Here is a 13365-nt window from a genome sequence, read left to right as displayed (position 1 = left end):
CCTCAATTCAGCTTCGGCTGTAATAGAGAAGTGCTGTGTCTGAGGGAAACCAGGCACAGCCCATCACTCATCTCACAGCATCCCTACCATGAAGCCTGGTGACGCCATCATCGTAGTGATGTGGGTGGGTGAGCATCTTTTCTTTTTGCATTTTTTTTTCCAACAGGGACTGCTCACAGAAAATGAAGACTGGAGGCGAATAGAAGGACATTTTGAGAGGGACCTGTTTCAGAACACAGTTTGATAACGAATTTTGTTAGAAAACAACAGTGCAAGTATAAATACTGACACATTGTCTGGAACACTGTCAGACGGGGTTGTAAAGATACATTTTCCACTGCTTTAGGGTTGGTTTTGATACATGAAATAGGATCACATGTCAGTATTTTTGTGATGACTCAAATTACAAATAACAAGACAATTGCATTTTAACATTTTTGAGACTTTTTTGAAGTTCAGTTTAAATTTCAGCCACAAAGAGGCCTTTTGAGAGATACAAACAGTTAAAAATCAGCAGGATATGACTTCTTTCAATGTATTACTGGAACATGCAAAAACAGCCACAACATCTAACCCTGCATGGCTGTGCATGTCAGTTTCTCGCTCCTCTTTTTGGAGATCCAAAATGTTGCCTCATACCAGACTTAAACTTGAACTTAAACTTACACTTAGACAAAAAGGACTCAACTGAAAATGGCAATGAGAACTGTTGTGAAATCTGTCACAAATTTGCAAAAAGAAAGTGTAAACAGAAAACGTAATTTTTTTTACTCCCTACAGGGTTCTCTTAAATGATCTATCATTTGGTCAACACCTAACTGAACCACTTTAACCACAAGAACATATAACCCATGGCTAACTGTTGTGGCATACACAGCAGCCCCCTTCCCAAAGAAAGGTTTAAGATGTTGTTTTCACACGGTCGACAAATAACCCTGTGTTCAAATGTTTTTCTGGAGATAACCATGAAAAATGTTTAGCCCCAGGACAAAGCTGGATATCTAATTCACTGGACAGTTTTAGCATCATCCTGCGTCATCGCTGCTACGTGGACCCAAGGGAGAAAATCAAAAGAATGTTTAATAGCAAGTCATGCTTCATTTAACTGTGCACGTAGGCTTTATTTATCTTCTCTGGTGGTCTGACTTACAAAGACATAACAAAGAAACAGTTTGAACAACAACTGGAGAGTGCAGATGGGCTCCATCCGTCATAAATAACAAAAGACCTGTTTGGTACAGTGGACGTGACAACACTACCGTAACATCTATGAGGGTCCCCTGCTAACCTTCTAGAGGCCCTTTTTTTCACCTCAGCTTAACCCCCAAACACATGGTCTGTTCTCTTTAATAGGCCTTTGATTATAATTGCTCTTTTGCTACCTCCTAGCTGGCTCCTGTGTGCTGTTTGTGTGGTCGCACTTAATCTCAGACTGTAAGGGTTTCTGTCCTCTGATCTCTTGAAAAATCTGCTATTAAAACTGAAGTGCACACCATGATTATTTTGCTTTTCTGATGGTCAGTGGTTGGCAGATAATTTACTACACGGAATAATGGACAAGATAAGCCACTGACAGCAACTAATGTGCTGAAAATATGACTCGAAAAAATATGTATTTGACAAACCATGTCTGAATCTCTCCTGTCAGGTAAACACTATGGAGTATACAGCTGTGAGGGCTGCAAAGGTTTCTTCAAAAGGACGGTGCGCAAAGACCTGACCTACACCTGTCGCGACAACAAGGACTGTGTCATCGATAAACGCCAGAGGAACCGCTGCCAGTACTGCCGCTACCAGAAGTGTTTAGCCATGGGCATGAAGAGAGAAGGTACAGCACATACCTTTGAGGATAAAGTCCCATTTACCCATTCCCTCACGTCTGTTCTCATCCACATAAACACACACTCAGACACAAATAAGGGCCCTATTTTAGGAAATGAAGGAAAGTGTAGTGCATGTGATGGAACATATTTTGTATTTGTGTAACCAGAAACACACACATCTATTTTTGCTCACTACATCTTAGCCTTTCGTATCCTCAGGTATGCTTTTTAAAATACAAACATCTGAAATCATTGGTTATTTTATTTGTTTTGGCCATGAGAAGAATCAGTTAACAGTAGTGGCTGAACAAAATCCATATCATGCATCCCTAATAATAAATTCTGGTTTAGGAAGATCTTTTCTATGTGACCCCCCATCAGTTTGAACATTTTCATAGGTTATGAGCAGTTTAACCAAAGACCATCATTATCATGGTAATCGTTTCTCGTCATGATTGCCTTATTAAAGGGGCTCTATGTTGTTTTGGAGAAGAAATTCAAACTCAGAATTTTGGGGCCAAATATAAACAAAGTAAAACCGTATGGTACTGTATTGTCCCTTAAGGTCAGTTTGTTTATTCAGTTTATTCAGTCATGAAAACAAAGAGAGTTTGTTTCGGCATTAAAGATAAAAAAATCTGTCAATGAAAATCTTTCTCTTCTGATTAAGATTTCACCTCCAAAACCACAAGGTGCACCTTTTAAGTATTCAAATGAAGCAAAGGATAGAATAAATTCTGGAACAATTACACCTAATTTTGCTTAGGTAAGGTTTTTTTTTTCCTTTAACTCTTAACGACCTGGGAAGATTTATTAAGAGACCCCTTCAGTGGGTCCCAATCACAAGCTTAAGGGCCACTTTCATAAAGGACAATAGAATCCAGACTGACTTCATTTGGCTGTATACTCCAAACTAATCTGATTTTGTTTTTTCCTCGAACTGCAGTTGAATGTGATGTTCTGAATATGAGTGAGTGAGTGAAATGAGTCCACACCCAATACAAAAGCTTGCGAGATGCAGTAGAAAGGAAAGCAAACCCACTACTTTGTCTTTTCAGAAATATAAAACTTGATTTTGTTTGATTTCTCATTGGACATGGATAAACAAAGGGCAAATGTAAAGCCCCTGAGATATGACATTGAGGTTAGAAGATGTCCCTTTCTGCTTCCTTCATAAAAGTAAAGCAATCTGTTTCCCATCCTGCCTCAATCCAGTTTTACAGTAGCACTTGAAGCTGTGATTCTGCTCTGCTACATCACGCAGTACATTGCAGCCATAGGCTCCACTGTATTTAAAAATGTTCTGCTTCCAGCACCACTTTGGGGGAAATAATGAATTTGGCTGTTGCAGTACTGCTGGATATAGAAAGAGTGAGGGTTTGTGAGAACAGCCAGTCCTCTGGGCGCTCACTCATGTAGACTGTAGAAATAAAAACATCACAATGGAGCTCTGTGAACTTTTGCCTCCTTTGCATTCTCTGGATGTCATCATCCGTGCTCTTGTGCTCCTAATTAAATGTATAAACATGGATGTTGTGTGGGACAGCCTACATAAATTTTGTTTTCACAAGCACAAAGATTTTGTGTGTGCTTATTTTGCAAGATACTCAATTCACAAAATTTAATCCAAGCACTCAAATTGGATAATGTCCTGTAATTCATGGTGTGGCGACAATGTACACCACATTCCTCAAATTAGAGGCTACTGATGGCATGCACTGCTCCTGCCCTTTTCAAATGGATACAGAGATTTAATCAGTCTCTTGCTGAGACTGCAGATACAGAACATGTAGTTGTGGACGAGAGACCATTGATCAAACTTTCCCTTTAAAACCATACTGTCAGTGTCCATGTCAATGTGGTTAAAGAATTAAATTCAAACTGACACAGGCAATTTCCTATGGTCTGCATCGGCACCTACTCCAGCAACTACAGCCATAAAATCTAAAATCATGACTGATCATTAGTGTTATTTAATGATGATACATTTGACAGCTTCTTGAAAACAAACATTGCATGTCAGTGTGCAGTTTTAAGTTTTAAAACTCAGATAACATATCATCCTGCTGTGGACAGGAAAGGCATTATTTCACCATTAAAGGATTTATTCAAGATATAACAATCAAACATTCCTCCAAGCTTAAATCACTCCTCCACAACACAGAGGCCCTGTCCTCTCTCAGTAGAGACTGGGGATTATAGAACTATCCATTAAGGGAAATATGAATAAAAGACAAATTAATCAGTAGAAGTTTGTGTTGAAGAAAGACTCTTACATGTTCCTGCATTAGTTAGTCGGTAAACACCAGCTAATGAATAGTTTTTGATGGGGATTTAGTAACGTTTTTGCACAGTTTAGTTGACAAAATCTATATTTAAAGATAGTGTGACCTTCAAACCAGTGTTGGTTAAGCTAGCATTGACTTGTACCACACACGTACAACTCTTAACACAGAATCTCTAAACTGAACTGACTGTAGCCTACTGACTCACCGAAAAAAAAAGTCACAAAATCAATCAGTAGCTTTTAGCCGTGGAGCCTTCCTAACAGTTGAGTGAAAGCACTGTTGTCACCTCAGACATGATTACTTATTGGTTCATGGTTTACTGAAAGCCGGCAAAAGCCACAAAAACAATCATGAAGTGATAAAAAGGAGAAAAATAGGTGGCTGCTGAGCTTCTCGCCTTATAAACAGTGCTTGAGTGCTTGTATAGGCCTAGTTTTGGCTGAAAACAACAACCAACTGAACTGAAAATGGTCTGAATCAGTGCCAAATGAAAAAACTGTGAATGCTTTCACATACTCACATGCACTAAAGTGCATTTGAAGATTAATAGGATTCAGTACAAATCTCAAACTGAACAATTCAACTATTTGAATGAGCAAATTGATTTGCAATTTCCACCTCCATTTGGCATTTCACTAATATTTTTTTCGACACTTAAAGCAATGGGTTTTGTATACACTCCAGAGAAGTTGTCTGAGGTTGACCAAGTTCTTCTTTCTCATCTGTGATTGGAGTGTTGAGGGGAATGGATGAGGTTTGGAATCGCCTATTTTTTTACAATTGACCCAGATTGAGCAGAAGCAAATGCAAATCCCAAATACTAAAAAGAAGCATAAAAAAATGAAAAGGAACTTTGACCTCACATGCACCCAAAAATCTGTCATGTGCGACCAAACATTTTCCTTGGTCGGACGGATGCACCTGAAATTTAGCTGTTTATTTTTTCTAAGGTTATCATCATTTCTTATAGCCTGTGCTGTTCTTAAGATAAAGACAAACATGTTTTGCACCTATAGTATTTTTTTTTTTACAATCATTTACATGATAGAAATTGAATTCAATTTATTTTTGGGTGCACCTAAATTAAAAAGTTAGGTGCATTACTGCAGCCAGTGTAAAAAGTTAGTTCATATATCGCCATGAAACCAGGGCACAATGTGTGAGGCAATTTCACACAGACATTCCCCTTTAATGGATTGCATGATTGATTGCATCCACTTCATCTTCTCACAATAAATGAGACTGGCTTTTGAGTACCGGCATTGTTGAAACAGTCATTTAATATACTGAAATGGTTTGATGCTGCTTTTACTGCTCCTCTGTCTTTGAGCGCGACCTGACTTGTAAACATTGAGTTGGCAAATGCTGTCTGTGACTGTGGAGCAGTACAGTAAAGCACCTTCGGGGACAGATTACAGAGCCAATAAGGAAGAGTTTGGCTGTCTGAGAGGGGAAAAAAAACAGGCGGTCAGGTGTGAATTTTAACACTCCATGAGGGTGTTAAAAATATTAGCGCTCTCAGCAGTGCTGTTAAGCACTTTCACACATTGAACAAATCAATCCCTGCCTCTCGCCATTATGGTCACCACGGTTACAGAATACAGATATAGAGTGTGTAGATTATTCCGAGCGATGTTCTGTATAGCCAGGGGACAGGAAGATGGTAGCAGGTGTTAACCAGGTGTGCATGTGCAGGTGCATGTGTGTTTACTGTTTGAAGCTGAGTGAACAAGAAGAATACACAGTATTTTTAGGTAAATGCATTTTGGAGGTTATTCTATCCAAGGCCAATTTGTCTTGACCTTTATTTGGCCTCACCTCTCTCTTGCTTTTATTTATATCATTGTTGGGCTCTTTACTCCTTCAAGGATATTATCATTTACTGCCTTTCGCCTCACTCACAGCGCTGCTTAAGCCTCCCCCTACACCCGGAGGGCTGTGGTTAGAGAACAAGGCAGCAGTAGCCCAAAAGGCTAAGCGAATCCACAGAAAAACAGGATTAAATGAATTTATGCTCTCCCAGTCAGGAGAAGAGAGGAGGAGGGTGTGGGGGGGAATAAAGCTAACATGATTTCAGCCCTCCTCACCTCTCCCTGACTCCAACACAAGTATTCTACCCTTGGGCTGACCTCCACCGCCAGACAGCAGTTCCTCTAAAATGGGGCCCCTTTCCCTCTCCTCTTCTAACAACCCCTGCTTCCCTTTCCCCCCCAACAAGACCACGGCCTCTCTGATTCAGGATTTGGAATAGAAACCAGAGTAGGGGAAACACAAGAAGACAGATCATCCTGCGAGCCCAGTGTGTGTGCGTTATGTGTGTGTGTGAGGCAGGACAGTTCCCCAGGTGTGTATGTAAGCTTGCATGCTGACATTGAATCTCCAAAAGCCCTCTGTCATTCAACACATTATGTCCAAAACTTTTTATGTATCTAAGTGTGGAGGATAAACCTATAAAAAGCCGCAGTACTTTCTCTGTGGTTTCTTGAATTAGGTAAATTATAGCCTTTTGAAAAGACAAAGCACACACACATGCATCTTTTCCATCTTCTCTTGAGGGTGGAGGTGCGGTTTCTCTTGCCTCAGCCACAGTGAGTCTCGGTGTCTGCTCAGCACACAAACCATTTCCTGTGTCTCCTCGCCAAGCCAATCAGATGACTGAACCAACACAGCTTTGCTACAACCATTTTTTTTTTTCTTACACACGACGTGGAAAAAAAATGTACAAGACAAAGTCTTCATTGATTTGAGTTCAGAGATTTTTTTTATTTGAGCTGTTCTGGTGACCATGCACAGAGAGAAGACGGAGTGACAGGCGATACATTATGTATGTGTCTATAAATGGTTTGTGCATTAAAGGAGCCGGCTGTTTGTCATTGAGCACTGCATGAAAAACTCATCTCTTTGATAAGGAAGCTGAGAGATTTCCACACTGCTGCGTTGTGCATAATGTAGGTCTAAGGTCCTAAATAAATTCCATCCGCGCCGTCAGAAACAATAACTGAAGATTGAACTCTTGGATATGTTTAGTGGCATAACGCATACGGGGTCTTGCACTATTCACCGGCTTACATACACACACTGACTGAAACAAGCACTTACACATGCAGACACTCCACATGGGTAAGCAAACACACACTCAAGCATACACACACACTGTATGTACAAGTGTGTATAGATACAAACAAAGGACAACGATGAATACAGTTTTCTACTGATTGACTGACTCTGACTATGAACTGTTTGTTTTCTCAAAAATCAGCAAGAATTAAAGTATTTAATCAAAGGAAAGATTCAGTATTGGAAGCTCTTCCGTCTATGTTTGCAGCTGTGTTGCAAAACCTTATCAAGCCTTATCAGGTCATTTCATCTCAGAATCATCTAGCATAATTTATTTTTCCATAAAGCAGAAAAAAAATAATCTACCCGCATGGTTTCCAGTGCGGTTTTCATCGTTAGAGAATGCCTCTAGCAATGAGTCATTTTCAGTATCTCATAGGTAAGACTGATTGTTGCACTAGAAACAACAACGCTTGATTGTAGAAAAAATCAAGAATTGTTGATTTGGAAAGAGCTAGAATGACCTAACCACATTGACATATCGGTAACGATTTTTTGTATTTTTAAAACTGATAGACAAAATGGCTTGCTAAAATGATGATTTTGCAGCACATTGCTAATTCTTACTGAACGTGTTTGAATGAACTTACTGAAGTAAAGCTGCATCAATAAAATTTTGGCCACTAGGGGGCAAAAGTGACTAAAACAAAGCTGAAAAAGACAAAGCCCTGAAATAGAATCATGTTACAAAGTTGTTATTTCTAACACTACTTTTATAATGTCAATAGACACAGAGTAATATTAGCATTCATGTGTGAGCTGGTATTTGTGTTGACCTGATGAGTCCAAAATTCCATCTTTTGATCCCCACCAACTTCAGGAAAGCCAAGAAAAATATTGAGCTTTTCAGCTACTACACGTGCCACTTACCTCAACAGCTGTTAGCTAACTTTGTTCCATTCGGTGCTCGGCTGGCAGTGCAAAGTTTGTTTATTCGAACTTGTTTGTTGAACACAGCTGCCTGAAGCTGCTCGAAAAGTGGTGAGAGTGATTCCAAACAGTAAATGTGCTGGAAAACCAAAACAATTAGCTAAAAGAGGCTAAAAGAACCCTGGTAATGGTTAATCATTTTCTGTGAGTTTGTCACAAGTGACCCCTTTCACATTGCCAATAGTCATTTGATTCAACACAAAGGCTATGTATTGCTGCAGCTTTAATATTTTATGACTACTTGTCTTGTACAGTAGAGTCCTTTTCCTATTAAAAAAACAAGCTTTTGAACCCTTAACTAAAATCTTAGTAATCAAAACCATGTAAGCTTTCCAATCCTGAATCTTTCTATTAACATTACTGTTGATATATTAAAATACAAAACAGAAAACAGCAGTAGTGACCGGAACCAGTTTTGTTACATGCAGCCGTTCAGGAGGAGCGCCAGCGAGCCAAGGATAGAAATGAGAACGAGGTGGAGTCCACCAGCTGCGCCAATGAGGACATGCCCGTGGAGAAGATTCTGGAGGCGGAGCAGGCGGTGGAGCCCAAAACCGAGACCTACATTGAGACCAACCTTGGTGTGCCATCCAACTCGGTGAGTTGGTATTTTTATACATTCTTTGGCAAACACTCACATACCATGTCATTCTCCAACAAGTCATTGCTTTGTGTACATGTTCATGCCCATGGGCACACACACACATACACACACAATGGATGATTTGTTTAGATTTACCCTAGGGGCTGGTGGGAAGCATGTTTTCTCTCATAATTCTCATGCATTATTTGGGTTTTTGCCTTAGCCTGACTGCAAATTATCACTGAAAATGGAAGACAGTTTTAACAAAGCTTCTCTTTTACACCATTGTTAGTGGCCATAGTAGTCTAGGCGTGTTGAAGACTCTGAGGTGTCCTAACAAAGAAAATAACAGACTCCCATTTATCACACACGTCTGTTTTCATTTGACAGACCACCTCATCTGGTATTATTGCTGGCATGGTAGAAAGCATATTTACGGGTTGTCAGAGCCTAGAACAACAGACATGAAGTGAAATACTTCAGCCGTGTTTCCACCCAGAACTTTTAGTCTCCAGAACTACTTTTCAGGGAACTACAAGGTTCTTATAGCCTGTTGTTGTCTACATTTCCTCAGCAGTCTAAGGACTCATGAAGAGTAGGCAGATTTATGCACTGACGTACATCTTTTTTTTTACACCTTTTTTTTTTTACACCTTTTTTGACGCAACAAACAAAAATCTTTGTTGAAACAACACACAAACTGGTCTGCTGCAGCAGATTTTAAAAAAAAAAAGGAGGCTGAAATAAAACACTGCGATCAATCAGTAATGTTCACTGCTGCAAGCCCCGCCCCTAAAATTCCTGTACTTCTGTATTGTACCACCTCTGAGTAAGGACTTTTTGTGGGTAAAAAAATGTCCCCAAAACTAAATTTAGACCCGAGTCCCTGTGGTTGGAAAGACACCGAGGTCCAAGGCCAGACCTTACTTTCTTTCTCTCCTCTCACATTTTATCATAGCTGTGGCATATTTAACAGTTTTCTTATGTGTCAATGCTTCTGAAATGTATCATTGATCAATGATGTTGTTTAAAGTAGACTTAAGTGTGTCCTTACACAGTGTCCTATGTACTTATCTTTAGTTTGGTGTTTTCACATTAGTACGTAAGAACTGCATTATTTTGCACAAATATGCAATGATACAAGACAGTCACACTGTAAATGCGTCCAACACAACTGCCAGTAAGACTCAGAAAAAAGAAGTAAAATGTTCTTCAGATTGATGGCGTATACTTTATTTTCTGCTTTTTCCGAAATCTCCCTGGAGCTGTCCCAACATTGGCTTCATTTTTTTCCCTAATTTTTCCAGCTGCAAGTAACTCCTATATCTTACTTTTCAGAAATGGCAAAATGTGTGTCCATACTTACATCTTATGCATACATACTTTTGTCATTCTCCAGTGTAAATGTGGTACTCATTATCCAGTTAGAATTATCATGTAGAATGGGTTTTGGGACTTAATGGTTGAAAAGTTTAATATTTTTTCTGTGTCCAGGAAACTTCAATAAAGCATGTGGTTGTTTTGGTTTTGAGTCGAAGGCTGACAGACAGGAAGTTTATCAACACCCTTCTGTCTGCTGGTAAAGATGTTGATGAATTCTGGATGTGATTACCGTTTGTCCTCCCTTTTTTAGTCCCTTTGGAGGTGACTGTTTATGGTTTAGAGCTCTGGTTTACCTGTTCACCTTGTATCAGCTCCTTCACTCAGCTGTGTGTTTCCTCATCTATCCCCTCAGTATCAGCTGGGTACTGTGGGCTGTCTTTGACACAGAGGAGACTAAGAGTGATGAATAATGCAACAGGCAGACTGTTCCTGAAAGCATCCCACAAAGCCTCGGCTTTCTCAGGAATTCTGCTGGAACATGAGAAACAGCGGAGCTGTGCAGCAGCCTACCAAAGGAGGCAAGGGGGGGCGGAAAGAGGGGCGGAGGGTGAGACTGAAGGAAGGAGGGGGAGAAGGAAGGGCTTCTACTGGGATTCATCTGCTTCAGGGGAGGGAAATGTCCTGTGAAGTAAAGGTAGAAATGTGAAGGCTGTTATGTGAGTAAATGGGAGCTATTTTGGGGGGCCAGATGGAAATGTAGGAGATGAGCGTTGACATTAGGGAGAGGGAGAGAGAGCAGGGAGTCACGGGGGAGCGGCTGGCAGCTCAGACACACTAATGCACTGAGTGTGTTTGGGCTCAGCCATGGTGGGTCCCTGGATGCCCGCTGCCTGCCAAAAGAGAGATGAAAACAGGGCTGAAAAATTCATTGTTTTTATCAACGTTAAGTGGAATCACATCGGGATCATTATCATCGTTATCAAATTCTCCAAATTCCTGATTCTGTGCAAGTCATAGTTGCAGTAGAATCATAACCTAATACATTGTTTAACACATATAGTTTAAAATAAAAAAAAAAATGTATGTTCAATGTTGCACATATGTTCTATATTGACATAAGAAACTGTCCCCACCATATTAACCCTGCTATTATTCAGTGTGTAGTTTGTGTGGCTCGGCAATCTTTTAGTGATTACCTGATGCATTTTCATTACTCAGGTTTCCTGAATAGAACTTAATTCATCAATTATTCAATCAAAAGAAAATGAATTGCCAACTATTTGCCATTTCAGTCATTTTTCTACCAAAAATGTTAAACATTTGCTGGTTCCCGCTTCTTAAATAAAATGATTTCCAGCATTTCTTTCAGAGTCTTTGGGTTTTGGACTGTTGGTCGGACAAAATAAGTAATTTAATTTTTGCCAAGTAGACAAGTTGCCAAGAGCTGAAAGGAATTGAGGTTTGAGTTTTTTCTTTTGTCATTTGTTAATATTCTGAGAACCACCAAAACATCTCTGTTTACCTTTATTGAATTAAAGTGGCAATGGCAATGCACTAGCAACTCTTGCTGGTTGTTACGCCATCCTGTTGATGTTCTCGATGCTGGCCAGTGGAAAACGAGCGGCTGGCAATGCCAATGTGTCATTAAGTGCATGGCTGTCTGTCTGCTGCCATCCACAATCCAACAGCAGTGACAAGAAAAGCAGTACATACTGTTGGGGAATAGACATTCCAAATCAAGAAAACTTGGAAAAGGAATAAATGAAATAAAAGAAGAAGAAAGGATTTACTGTATCTTAAAACTGAAAGTATAGGAGTGAGCAAGAAAACATAATTTCGACCTGACCCTTTAACCAAACTGGAACCCAGAATGTTGGCAGAGTATCAGCATGCAGGCTGTCCCGACCACAGGCCTCCCCCCCTGTAAGGTCTCTATTGAGAGGCGCTGCCCCGTGCTATAATTGATCACAGGGCACAGGCCATGAGTGTACACCATGAATAGGCCACCGCCACTGTCTAATGGCTGGGGTCTGGCCAACCTGAATAAAGTGTGTTTATCTCATGGTGACCTAGAACAGGAGTTAAACAGGCGTTAGTAATTTCCTTTCAGTCAGGCAAGGAGAGAACGTCTCCTAAGGAGGGGGGGGGGGGGGGGTGCTATCATTCACTAATCCTGAGGGAGTTTCTTTACTTCAGTTTTTATGTATTTCTCTCCTTTTCTATCTAAATTTATATAAAGGTTTAGTTCCTTATCTTTCCCCAAACTTAAGGAAAGAAGTTTTGCTGTTATTTAGATGATAATTAGCTGATGATTCATCCCCGCTGCAACATATGAGGACAGTTTCTTTTTTCAATCTAAAAAAGTGGGACACTTGAGTAATTCATTTTCATACCGATCTGTATGAGTACCCAATTTTCTCTCGCTTGTCACGCCAGTATAGTCTGGTTCAAGCAGAATAATGAAAAATTGAAAGGCAAATCTTTCGTCTCTCCTCCTCAAGTGATGAAAATTTCATAGGACAGTATGCAAGCCTGGCATTTCTCTAAGTTGCCGGGATGATCGACCATGGCTGTGGAGCGTGCGTGGCGGTAAACCCTTTGATTTACTGGGAGTGGAGACGGAGTTGTTTGTGGCAGGCATTTAAAAATCTGCTAAAGGGGCTGAAATCCAGTAAATTATATAACTTCTCTTACTTTCTGACTCAAGTTTGAGTTTTTTCCCAGGCGTCCTCCTTATTTGCTTCTTATTTTTCAGCTGTAATCTTTACAGTAGAAGAGGAGGAAGTAGTAGTAGTAGTAGTACAGTTGAGTTGCGAGGTGTTCCCAGGCGAGCTTTTGTGCTTTCCTACATGGGGGTTAATGTGATTCCCTCACAGGTCACAGTGGGCTCCTCCATTGTGGCCTGATAACATCCTAAATGCTGTTCTGCGACTTGAACAGTAAGTACAGTAATGTGATGCCTGAGGATTGTTGCAGGAGAGTGTAAGCTCCTCTCCCCTGTCATCTCCACAGACAGAGGCAAAGAAACCAGGTCAGTGTAAACACGGCTAAGATAGCCATACAACATTCATGAGGCTCGCCATGTTTAACGAGAACCCTGGGACTTGTATTCTTATGAGGAGGGGTGGCTCGACCGTGGCGCACACCGATGCCCCTTTTTTCGTTTCTCTTTGTTTTGGCTGGGGCTGCCCTTTGGAATGAATTAGCCGAATCTGTTTGTGTGTTTTTTAGAGGAAGTGCAGCTCGCGAATAACTGTCGCGCCAAGCCGCGCCATCCACATCTCCCACGGAGATCAGATGC

At 40.5% G+C, this 13365-nt stretch overlaps 1 protein-coding gene across 3 annotated transcripts in view; it reads left to right on the top strand.

Annotated features, from left to right (window-relative positions):
* Positions 1-13365, top strand: part of rxraa (retinoid X receptor, alpha a) — a 114476-nt gene that overhangs the window by 89106 nt on the left and 12005 nt on the right. For 2 of the 3 annotated variants that reach the window (XR_012179896.1, XM_073478003.1), the window contains exons 5-6: positions 1649-1828; positions 8587-8756. Coding sequence is in view for 2 of the 3 variants with exons in the window: in XM_073478003.1 (XP_073334104.1) it covers positions 1649-1828; positions 8587-8756 (350 nt within the window). In the remaining variant the exon portion in view is untranslated. Of the gene's footprint in view, positions 1-1648; positions 1829-8571; positions 8757-13365 lie in introns of all 3 variants that reach the window. The other variant, XM_073478002.1, reaches the window with a different exon arrangement.

Source organism: Pagrus major, chromosome 12 (assembly GCF_040436345.1).
Source record: "Pagrus major chromosome 12, Pma_NU_1.0".
NCBI lineage: Eukaryota > Metazoa > Chordata > Actinopteri > Spariformes > Sparidae > Pagrus > Pagrus major.
This window is presented reverse-complemented; position numbering and strand designations above follow the sequence as displayed.